General features: G+C 33.3%; 1 protein-coding gene and 1 pseudogene across 1 annotated transcript; one reads left to right on the forward strand and one right to left on the reverse strand.

Annotated features, from left to right (window-relative positions):
* The first annotated feature begins 2,412 nt into the window (after positions 1 to 2,412).
* On the forward strand, positions 2,413 to 8,298 carry LOC115949927 (pre-mRNA-splicing factor SLU7-like). The gene is made up of 6 exons (XM_031067188.1): positions 2,413 to 2,500; positions 5,928 to 5,971; positions 6,911 to 7,127; positions 7,569 to 7,672; positions 7,824 to 7,892; positions 8,000 to 8,298. The coding sequence occupies exons 1-6, from the start codon at positions 2,413 to 2,415 to the stop codon at positions 8,075 to 8,077; spliced, it is 600 nt and encodes a 199-aa protein (XP_030923048.1). The 3' UTR covers positions 8,078 to 8,298.
* A 690-nt stretch (positions 8,299 to 8,988) lies between these two features.
* On the reverse strand, positions 8,989 to 10,195 carry LOC115950741 (annotated as a pseudogene).
* Between the last annotated feature and the right edge of the window lie 2,333 nt (positions 10,196 to 12,528).

The following is a 12,528-nucleotide window of genomic DNA, read 5'->3' on the forward strand; positions in this document are numbered from 1 at the left end:
GTTGTTGATGCTAGTGTAGTTGAAAGAGAGACCGGTGTACCTTCGTTGGTCCTTGAGGAAGTTGCTGAAGGTGACGCAACTGGAAGGGGTGTTACTGATCCCTTGCTGCCACTTGAAGGAGTTGCTTGTGCTGGTGCGGCTGGAGAAAGCATTATAAGTGAACCTACCATGCCCACATTTGACCTTGATCCTCCCAAGAGCAGAAAAACCACAGGTACGGCTTCTACTGCCCATGCTTCAATAATATCTAAAGATTTATGTTTGGCTTGCCTTATAAAGAAAAACTTCCTTTTTGTTTCTTTGACAAATAGATTAACTCCGCCAATCTTGTTTGACAGTTGTAGAAGGAGAGCCATCAAGTGCTGCGTTTAAGGGGGTTAATGTTCAAGATTTCATAGAGATGTTCAATCAAGAAAGGGAGAACGACAAATTTGTCAAGGACTTCTATACACTTTCGAGAACCACAGTGAAATTTCAGTGGTTTGATGTTCCCGTTAAGGGTCTGCCATTGCTGGAGAAAATATTGTCAAAGCATCCAGATTTTATGTCTAGGTGCACATATGGTAATGCAGTGAGGAAGGTGATGTTCCAATCCTTTGTTGCGGTTTTGCTTGACATAGAACGCACACCCCTCAAGAGTTTCAACTTGCATAAAGTACTTGAGTGGAAGGATGTACTTAGTGAGTTACAATCCATGAAGTTTGATGTTGGGTTCATTCTTAATTGGCTTAAAACTATTGCTGTCTCACGCATCATTCGTGATGGTGAGATAAAGTTGGTTGAGCTTGCGGTGAAGATTTTAGATTTATTGAAAGAAATTGCAGCGAAGTAAGCAGAACTATCCCTTTTGACAAGTCAAAAGAATTCCATCATGCTGTCCTTACCCACCAGCGGTGGCTCCTCCTCCGCAGAAACCCTTGGCGGCTTATTGGATTAGGCTACTCATGCTTTAGTTTATTTTTTCTAGTGGGCAACTTTGTTGGGATGTAATATGTATCTAACGTGTTACTACATGTTTTGAGACTCTCTAGTTATAAAGACTTTTTTTTTTTGCATGTAATAGGAGGAAAAAAGCTCTTCTAGCGATAGGTGCTGTTACTATTCATGTATGTGAAATTATTCAGTTATAGAAAAACTTATTTAGTTGTGATTTGTTCAGTTATAAGTGTCGTTGTTATTTGTGCAAAAGGTCATTCAATTTTAGGTACCAATATCACATGTGAAAGAAGGACTAGTTAACTATGGACATTGTTTTGTAAAAGGTTCATGCCTAAAAGAAATTTTCTACATAAAAGGGGTTGTCTATTGTCACTTTTTTATGTGTGCACATGTTTTTCCTAACTGTTCATGTGAAGATATTGCACTGTTCATAGTAGAGGACACCTCAAGCCGTAGCTGCTGTGCCATATTTTTTTTTTTTTTTTTCTGCAAGAATGATTTTTTGAGCCAAAAGGGAAGGGAAAAAAAAATGTTTTGTGATAAAATAGTGTTTATTCATCTACGTATATGTATACACATGTATACGAACATATTTATACGCATTATTACCCTTTTCTTTTAGCCATTCATGTGTAAATATTGTACTTTTCATGGCAAAAGACACCTCCAGTCGTAACTACTATTTTCCTTTTTTTTTTTTTTTTTTTTTTTTTTTGTGCAAAAACCACTTTTGAGCCAAAGGCAAAGAAAAAAAAAATGTTTATTGATTTTGAAAGAAAACAAATAGTTCCCATTCTTCTATGCATGTATATAAACCTACATATGTGCATTGTTATCTTTTTCTTCTTGACTGTCCATGTGTAAATATTGTACTGTTCATGGCAAAGGACACCTTTAGCTGTAGCTGCTGTGTTTTTTTTTTTTTTTTTTTTTTTGTTGAGAAAAAAACATTTATTTCTGTTTTGAAGGAAAGAAAATAGAGTGTTCACTAACATATACATACGTTTATATATATATATATATATATGTATGTATGTATGTATGTATGTATACTTATATACATACATAGATATATATATATATATATATGTATGTGTATTCATATGTGTGTGTATATATATATATATATATTTCAAGAGAACAACTATGTTTTTTTTTTAAAAAAAAGAAAAGAAAAGAAAAACTCAATACTTTTCAAAATTTTATTAATGTAAGCCTATCAAATCGGCTTGTAAAATAGAAAGTATTGGTGGTGAAACATCCTCCATCCACACTAAAAAATCTGGAATGCCTAATGCATACCTAACCAAACTATGCGCTACTTGATTACCGCCTCTCATGGTGTGAGAGTATAGTAATTCATCAAAATTTTGAGACAAAGCCATCACATCCTCTAACAACAAACCAGTAGGGGATAAAACTTTGACATTTTTCCTTCAAGATTTTATCACTTACAGCGAGTCACCCTCTAGAATGGCTCGTTTTATGCCAATTTCTGAAGCAAATGAAAGAGCAACAGCTGCTGATATTGTTTCAACCTCACCTCCGTCGTATGCAGCTTGTAATTTCTTTGTACAGGAGGCAGTGATATGCCCTTCTTCATTCCTTACAACCACACCAGCCCTTGACTTATTCTCCTTTGCAAACACAGCACCGTCGAAATTAATTTTAACCAACCCCGAAGGGGGAGGTCTCCATCGTCTTTCTTCAGCTTTGCTACTGCCCTGTCTCATATTTCCCTCAACCACTACCTGTTGTGCCTTAAATTCTTGCCACCATGGCAAAGGACACCTCCAGCTGTAGCTGCTGTGTTTTTTTTTTTTTTTTTTTTTTGAGAAAAAAACATTTGTTTCTTTTTTGAAGGAAAGAAAATAGAGTGTTCACTTACATATACATACGTATATATATATATATATATATATATGTATGTATACTTATATAGATACATATATATATATATATGTATGTGTATTCATATGTGAATATATGTGTATATATATATATATATATATATTTCAAGAGAACAACTATGTTTTTAAAAAAGAAAAAAAGAAAAACTCAGAACTTTTCAAAAATATGCATGATTATATTACTAGGTCCATGATATATAGTACAACCCTAATATAGTACAACCCTTTATTAAATATGCATCATTATAGTACTTTTCAAAATAAAATCAACCAATCTCATCACTAGGTCCATCATCAAGTACCTTGGAACCTAGAAACACAATTATCAAGCCTATTAATAACATGGCCTACTACAAAATTACGCTATCAAATTTGTCTCCATAAGTCGGAAAGGATTTCCTCAAAAGTCAAACCTAAGGCCCTAAAGCCTAGCTTGACCATCTCAAGACAAGTACCCCTACCCAAATAGGAACCAAACAAGCATACAAGAAACTCATAGGACTATAACACAACCAAAGCATTTAATTTCCCTACCGCAAACAATGTGCATTTACCAACTTGATACAAAGTATGTCGCTACCAAACCATGATAAAATTAGCCAAAGTAAAACACTTGTCAAAGAAAGCACATATGAACTTATAAGCTAAACCACACAATAAAAGCTTGGAGTAAATTTCTTAAAGTCTCAGCATCCTAATCACACTTTCAGATAACTTCCAACAGGTCATCCCTTTTTATAATTGGTCCACTTAGCATTATCCAAAAAGCTTGAATTTAAATAGGGAGAAGCCTTTATATGTCTAGTATGTACCACTAAAAATTCGGCTAAAAATAAATTTTTTATAATTTATTAAAAATCATGTAATGCAGCTTACTCAAATCTGTCAGGGACAGATTTACAATTCCAAAATAAAATTACTATAATCTTAATACTATGCCAAAAACTTTTAGACTTGATTAACCTCAAAGCTACATGTTTTAGCACATGATAACAACTATGAATGCAACCAATAACCTCATATAATTGTCATCACAACACAAGTTAAGAAATTCGATGCTCTAACTCATATAGGCAATTTACCAAACACTTGACATGCAACAAGCACATGCCTACATTCACATATGTCAAAGCCATTCAAATACAAAGGAAACACTTTGGAATCAACTCATGCAACAAAAAAACCCATATAGTTGCTCTAGGAAACCAAACCTCAAATACCTATTAGTAAAATAGACAATCAAAATACTCCATCAAAGCAAACACCCCCAAATAGTTTGAAATTTTGGATTTAATAAAAACTCTTGCTGCCCAAATCCTCATAACCCTCTAATCTTCCAATACTCACCAAACCGATCAAGTATTTACCATAAACATCATAAACTAACAAAAACCAAAGGATTTCATAGAAGAAATTGAGAGAAACCTTAGATTTTTACCTTGGATCTCTTGCACTTCAAAATCTCATGGAGTTTTGGCTATGCTAGGAGAATCAATGGAGACATAATCCTCCCTAACAAGGAGATTTCGACTAGAGAGGGGAAAGAAATTATGCAGGATATGGGAGCTTTGAGTTTCGGTCATCATTGGGGAAGAAAAGAATGAATAAGAGGTAGGAAGGAGAGAGTAACCGTGATAATGAAAAGAGAAGAGGGGGGAGGGGGGGGGGTTCACATGTGGTGATAGATGGGGGAGGTTATGGACCACACATAACAAATATCTTATTAACAATTTTACAAAAATGCCCTCACTAAAAATATACACATATATTTAGAGAAAAACTTAGGGTGTTACACTCTCTCTCTCTCTCTCTCTCTCTCTCTCTCTATATATATATATATATTTATTTTTTTTATACAATATTATTTGTTTCAGCTAATAAATAATCTTGGCATAAATATTTGTTGTCCCTCTTTTTGAATTCTATTTTCTGTTTGTATATAGGACTTTCAAACATTGTTAGCAAAGTCTTGAGCGTTGTGACTAGATGAGAAAGTATTTAAAATTTTCAATGTGGATTATATTTTGAATCATATTATTAAATTTTGATCAATGTGAAAGAGCATATCCAAATTTCTTTTTTATTTTTAAAAGAAAATACTTAATTCAATGGTTATAAAGTGTTGAAAATTATTTCAAGATACACTTTACCGACGGTTGAGTGCTTGCGGATAAAAGTAATAAGCACACATTAATCTACATTTATGTCTATACGTTTCAACAGATTTCAATAATACTTCAAAGTTTAGTAACCGTTGATAAAGGTATAACACTTTTTTCAATGGTTGCATAAGTCGTAGAAAAATATGCTCGACATGGTTTTTATCAATGTTTCTCGATAGTCATTTTAACTGTCAAAAATACTTTTTTTCTAACGGTTTCTAATACCTTTTTCGACGGTTTCAACTGTTAAAAATAGCCATATTTTCTTGTAGTGATTAAGTTAGAGTAGAATTTTTATCTTATATAAAAAACAATACCCATATTCCACTTCATATATTTTTTGGATAGAAACTTCATTTTCATTCTTTAATGACCTATCAATTTTATTTTATTATTTTGGATATACACCACTGTAAGTTTCTTTAAGACACTCTCTCCTCACCCCATGTGTGTGTGTTAAAAATACTTAGTATTCTTTAAAAAAAAAAAAAATTCATTCTATTATGTTTGCTCAAAAAAGAAAAAGAAAAGAAGATCATTCTATTATGTTATTTTATAAATTCTCAAACATAAAGTAAGAGATAATTAATTAGCTTGATAATGAGAAATTTAAATTATATTTGGGTTCTTATTATTAAGGTACAATTTATTTCTGTAAGTGTTAATGTAGAAGAATAAATTATCATAGAAACATTTTTCTTTTTTAAATAAGAAGAGAAGAAATTATCATAGAAACTTTAAATGCTTTATAACTGGTATTAAGTGTCTGTTTTACAAAGATTATTTTTATCAATTTATTTTACTATTCAGTTTATTTTTGATATTATTTATGGGTTTTATTGCACTTTTTAGTATTATTCATGAGTTTCAATATATTATTTCAGCTAACTTTTACCTTTATTTATAGTATTTTCAGCAAAATATTTACAATTACGTGCTGGGAGAGTTATAAAAGGCCTGGTATTACATTCTGTTAAACACATTCTTAAAAAATTTGTCTTGTTTTGAAAAATATGGCAGAGTTGAATATGATAATGCTGGCAAGCTGCATTATATTTTGAAATCTTCTTTTTATAATTTAATTCAGCAAAACTTTAATCCATCCCCATAGGATTGGCTTGTGGAAATTGTTGATCATATAGCACTATCTAGGGTGAAATAGCATTAGACATTCAATAATTTGTTTCCCTTTTTCATTTTTTATTTTATTTATTTTTTATAAAAGGTGACTCATACTAACAATTTTATCGTCTTTAAATTTGTCCTGTCATTTGTAACAATTTTAAGTTTTGGGACTGGTTGATAATTTCTATGAAATCACTTTTTCGAGTAAGAAGGGAAAAAAAGAGAGGATTGCTGAAGATGTGGGAAATGAACTTTCACGAAACATGGAATTGATTTGTCCTTATTGAGTCAGGATGAGGTTGAGGAAATTGGATTGGGTTTGAAACTTTCTGAGCTTTTAATTGCTGTTTTTAGTACTTACAATGAGTGGAAAGACTTATAAACAGGTTTTTGAAATTGCTGGGGAATGTGGGAAATATGTACAATTGCTTTTTTTCTATAATGATTATAGGGTGTATCTTCCTTTCGAAGAACATTAATAATTGTAACCTTTATCACATGGCATCTGACCTTCAAAATTTATATATTTATCAGTATTCTTGCCCCGAATAGATATGCAAAGAGATACAATAATATTTCGCTTTGAATCACACTTTCTACTAATTATCAATTTTTACCTGACCATTCAGTTCTAGCGCATTTGAACTTTGAATGGACAGAATGGTGAAGCATTTTCTATGTTGTTTTTTTACCTACTTTTTTTTTCAGTTTTTAATATTGGATGCATGCAAAAGGAGGATTTTAACTTATTTATTTCTTGGTTTATTTTTGAAGGAGACTTCTCTTCCCAAAAGTAAGTATGAGGAGGATGTGTATATTAATAACCACACAAGTGTTTGGGGTTCATGGTGGAAGGATCATCAATGGGGTTACAAGTGCTGTAAGCAAACAATACGGAACAGTTATTGCACTGGTGCAGCTGGAATTGAGGCTGCTGAAGCTGCAGCGGACCTAATGAAGGCTAACATTGATCGTAAAGCAGCATCTGAAGGTTAGAACCTTTAATTTGTAATTTTAGAATATATGTTCACTTTTTCTATGTGCAAAATTTATCTTGACAAAGTTCACATTTTTTTTATTTGCTGATTTCGGACATTTCCTATATTTGATCAAAGTCCACATGATTCTACTGGTTTCTCATTGGAATCCAAATTTCAACACAAGTTTCAGTCCTTTATTTTAATCTCTGTGCTTTAGTGATTTTACTTGTTTATATTCTAGGAAGCACAAACACTTCATTTGGGGTGCCATACCCGTGTCGTTTTGGTGTCGTAGCCGCTATGTCATGTTAAATTTCTCAAAAATTGCTTATGTCACCGTGTCTTACCCATACCTGTACATGGACACTTCTTAATGAGTTTTGTAAATTCCTTTTTGTTTTGATATGAATACGTACATTCGCATTCTGATTTGATCTTCAACTTGCATGCAGAGACACCTGTTCCAGCAGAGGAGAAAAGGCTTGCTACTTGGGGAAATGATGTACCTGATGATTTGCTCCTTGACCAAAAACAACTCACTGAGGCCCTTAAAAAGGTGAATTTGCGATCATTTGATCTTTTCTACTTCTGCTTCTAATTTTTTTTAATATTATTGAAGATATAAATTATTGTTTGCATAATTTTTACCAGAGATATGATTGGTTTTATATGTATTGCTATTGCTTATGCATGTTATGTTTGGCCAGGAGGACGAAAGGAAGAAGGAAGAGAAGGATGAAAGAAAGCGCAAGTATAATGTGAGATGGAATGATGAGGTATCTTTATTATCATTCAACTGTTGTTAAGCCATTACTTGTGAAGTCTTGGATCTGGTTAATTTCTTTTCCATTGTGTCTTTTACATCATGTAATGCCTTTTGTAGGTTACTGCTGAGGAGATGGAGGCATATCGGATGAAAAGAATACATCATGATGATCCCATGAAGGATTTTCTGCACTAATGTTGTCCCAGACTTGCCTTTTAGCTGGATTCTGTGAGCTGGGAACACTTAATTTAGGATATTGTCAAAGCAGACTTGATATCATTTCCTAAATCTGCTGTTGTTGGGGCTCTATGAACTATTTGTTATGATTTTTGTTTAATGTGCATATATGTAGGAGGAAATCATAGGGAGCACATTCTGTATTTTCATGAACTCATTAATGTTAATAAAACTTTGTGTAATTTGTGGGAAAAGAAGTTACAACAGTCTACGTTTGTTAATGAAATACTAAACCAAAAAATAGAATAAGTGAAAGAAATGTTGTAAAGCAGCAGCTTTTCTTTGTGGGGGGTTAGGGAGTAGTTGGTTTTGGAGAAACAACCCGTTTAATAGGGGGTTATATGCTGTGGCTTAAATGTTCTTAGGAAAATGTCTTCTGCAAAATCTTTATGGGAGCTTCCAGCATGACAATTAGTTGGAGTTCTGGCATGGCTATCCCTTATAGGATGGGGGTAGATGCCAATCAGGCTACTAGCCCGTTGGCAGTAGTTCTTATTCTTGAAACTACAGATATATCCACTCACTAAATCAACCTATGAGTAAATAATAACGCAATTTGTAAGATTATTTTCTACTCTTGAGTTCCAAGATTTACTTCATTTTTCTGTATGATTCTTAGTAATTTTTTAAGATTCTTTGTGTTTATCATCATTAACATGGAGTAATTATTTTTCTCTCTTAATAGAACTGATTAATTATGAAATTCAGTGTTTAGGGGCCTTAATTGAAGTGGTCACTTTGTTTGAATCCTGTATTTCTTAATTTCAGGGTTACAGACATTGGTTTGAAAAAGAGGCAGTTGCAAATATAAAATACACTGAACTCTTAAGCCTTTGCCAGCTAATCATTACAAACTTTCATGATTGCATTGCAAGTTCTTCAAATACAAACAACTTTGTTTTATTTTCCACACTAATTAAACAAAGCACTCCCCATATGTATGTATCAAATCACCAAATTCAAAAAGCCACATGAAAAGAATCATTGGCGAGAATACACAAGAAGCCCTAGACAACCCAGGGTTGCTATACACTTTCATAATCATACTCATTGCAAAATCATTGTTTTCACTCCACCCCACAAGGTGAGAAAAAAAGGAGAAAATCTCAAACCATCAAGTACCTGTTATAACTTTCATATTCTGTATTGAAAGATAGAAGAAAATATGAAAGTAAAAAAAAAAAGAATGAAAAATTTAATTTTTAGGCACTGCGGGCTAACATCTCCTGAAACTCAAGATTTGACCTTTCCTTCTGGAGCTTCATCTCTTCATGAAACTTGGAGATGAATTCCTCTGCCCTTTCATCCACTTGGAGATGCGGTGATGAAGCAACCACCACCTTCCAGGCATCCTCAACACTATTAATGTTATTGGTATTTGTTGGTAAAACCTTCTCGTTGAACACTTTTTTACCTTTGCTTGTTTCAGCGTGAGCATGCATATTCTTGGTATACACTGACACAGGTTCATCAAAGAGCTCGTCTATGTGTATAGCAGAAAAGTTCTTTTGAGGCTGGTTGTGGTGGTAGTAATGTTGGCTGTATTGATAGGAGGGTTTAGTGAGAGGGTATCGTTTGAAAAGGAAGTCGGAAGCAACGCATGGCAAGGAGGCGGTGAGTGGTGGTTTTTATGGCTTTGGAGATCTTGAGCTTGTGTAATTTGGATTGGAGTGTGATGGTGAAGCTCTTCCACGCTTTATTAGCGTGTTGTAGCTTCTTTGCCAAGCTCGAGCGGGGCATTAAAATGTTGCTTAGTATTAGTATAATGTGATGATGAACTGTTCTTTGAAGGGAGAGGCCTAAGAAGCAGGAGGCAGGGTGGGATGTTATAAATTATTTGAAGATTTTGCATCACATAGACTGAACTTGGATGGTTTTTATGGAAGGAGCCTGATACCCTATTGATTTTTCTTTTTCTTTCTTAGAAATTTACCAAAATGGTACACTATGGATTTGAAAAAAGAAGCAAAAGGTGTTTTTGTAAGGGGCAATGGTGGCATTGGAGCTGTTGAGAAATGAAGTGTTTTCTTAGACGAGCAGTTTTCACTTTCGGCTGTCTTGGGGGCCAGGCGTATTAAGAGAGCAATCTTGGGTCCTAAGTTTAGTGAGTGACGAAAGCGCAATCCTGTAAAGCGCACTTGTTATTAGTTTTTATTGGTTTTGTATAGTGCAATCTCACTTTGAGTCCTAATTGTGGGCTCCAAGGCCATTATTATGGAATGAATGTGGCTTTTATAATCCCCTCCCAAAAAAAAAAACAAAAGCAAAAACAAAAATTTTGAGAGCTGGGTGTAAAAGTAGAGAAATAATAAGGTTTTCATGGTGGACAAGTGATGTGGTTTACCATTCTATTAAAAGACTCCAACCTATTTAAAATTATTGAGTCAAATATTTTTTTAAAACAGAAACTGATTACTGACTTAGTAATTTTAAACAAGTGAGAGTTTTTTAGTGGAATGGTGGACAAGTGACGTGGTCCACCATGAGGATTGTATAATTTCTCGTAGAAGTGGGCAGTTATAGAATATATTTTAGAAGTATAATAAATGTGTATAAGATAGGTTAAAAACTCACTGCCTTCAATTTTTTTTTTAATAAATAAGATTGAATTTTAGCTTATGGTATTTTTGCTCTTTATTTATAGGCTAAAATATTAGTTGGTTTTTAGAGTAGGCGGTATTTGAACCCCAAATTTCTTATTCGATAATATGAGATTTTGTCAGTTCTCAATTTGTTTTAACAATGATGTTTTCTAGAAAATGAATCATTTTTCAAAAAACATTTTCTATAAAACTATCACATTTTTCTATGTTTGGTAGCAACTTTTAATGAGTTGAAAAACAATTTCATAACTTTCCGTATTTAACTTGCTGTGAGATAGAGTTGTTTTCCAAAAACAATTAGTGGAAAATGATCTGTTAAAATAAGCCACACTTTTTATGTTGACTAAAAATAGTTTTCATTTGACTCATTTATTCTAATGCTACTAAACACTGGAAAATACGGAAAACTATCTTTACACAATGTTTTCCATCGAAACAATCAGAAGTGTAAGTTTTATGTAATTTTGAAGATGCAGTTCCCTAAACTTTTTGGTTTGGAACAACTTCAGCACGTTTAATGCAAGAAAAAGAAAATACTTAAGCACTTTCCAATTATTTTTCTTAAGAGTTTACCTTTACCAAACCAGAGGTTGGTCCAAAATGATCTTTGAGGATGCCTCTAGAAGCAGCAGTTGTCATGTCTACCATGGAAGTTAAAGTATATCCTGTCCTCTTACCTTTAATTTCAGAAAATTAAATAATAGAAATTACACATGGGAGTTCATCTCCAAGTTTCATGAGGAGATGAAGCTCCAGTAGGGACTACCATAAAAACCAATCAACTTTTCGTTCATATACAAAAAGCTACAAACCACGTTGAAGGTGCCTAATATTTCTTTTGTTTTTGCCCTTAAAACACCACAATGTATGGACGGCAAGACACTTGCCTTTCCAACTTGTAAAGATACACAAAACTAATTCGTTACTTTGTTCTCGAGAAAAAGCAATGGTCATCCTTTTTCTATTTGGCTTCACAGAACTTATGACCCTTTACACTTCAAATTCATGTCATATATCTTTTATTTTTCCCCTTCGCCTACTTGTCACATACCTGAAAGTCATATTTATATAATAACCAAATAAAGCATATGTGTTTCTCAAAAAAAAAAAAAGCATATGCAAATAGGAAAATGAAAATAGTATTGATAACAAAACTTTGAGAAGAATCAATATAGAAACATGAGCATTAGTGGTTAGGAAACGCAAAACCTAAGTCTATCATACGTGAATAAATAACATAGGTTCAGCAGTCGATCATATTTAAAAGATACCCACTTTTTGTTTCCATCTTCCAAAGAAATAATCCTTTCACAACACGGTGATTTTGATATGTCAATGATAACTTGAACTCACATAAAATCTCCCCCATCCCTTTTCAGACCATCAGACTCGCATACCTTTCCAATATTAGAATAGATACCTTTAGCAACCTCTCTGCTCACGAACCTGATAGGAATGTTATGAACTTAAAACCCAGAATGCTGCTTGATTAAAAGCTAAGTCATCTATATGCGTGTCCTTATCATATAGTTGAAGCACCACCAAGTGCTTGTCAAAACTCCAAGGCTCATTTGCAATTACTTAATCCACTCTTATTTTATTATCTAAAATGAAAAGAACAATGTTATCGCCCAAAACTAAGTTATTTCTCGATCTCCATAATTGATTAAAAGTTCTAGCCAACGATTTAGTGTTTAAAACTCTTTTTGTAAAAAACTTTGCCGTGAGAATAAATTCTTCAGAAGCCAATTCTTTGCGTAGATGGAAGCCACTACCCTCTTGGTCAGAGAGGGACAGCTGGTTCCA

Source organism: Quercus lobata, chromosome 6 (assembly GCF_001633185.2).
Source record: "Quercus lobata isolate SW786 chromosome 6, ValleyOak3.0 Primary Assembly, whole genome shotgun sequence".
Taxonomy (NCBI): Eukaryota; Viridiplantae; Streptophyta; class Magnoliopsida; order Fagales; family Fagaceae; genus Quercus; species Quercus lobata.

Bases quoted from the DNA above. Each gene is read 5' to 3' on its own strand.
- LOC115949927 (XM_031067188.1), top strand. From the start codon at position 2,413: ATGGCTCGTTTTATGCCAATTTCTGAAGCAAATGAAAGAGCAACAGCT. The intron at 2,501-5,927 runs GTAATTTCTTTG...TAGTATTTTCAG, and splicing joins ACCTCCGTCGTATGCAGCTT to CAAAATATTTACAATTACGT. The intron at 7,893-7,999 runs GTATCTTTATTA...TGCCTTTTGTAG, and splicing joins ATGTGAGATGGAATGATGAG to GTTACTGCTGAGGAGATGGA.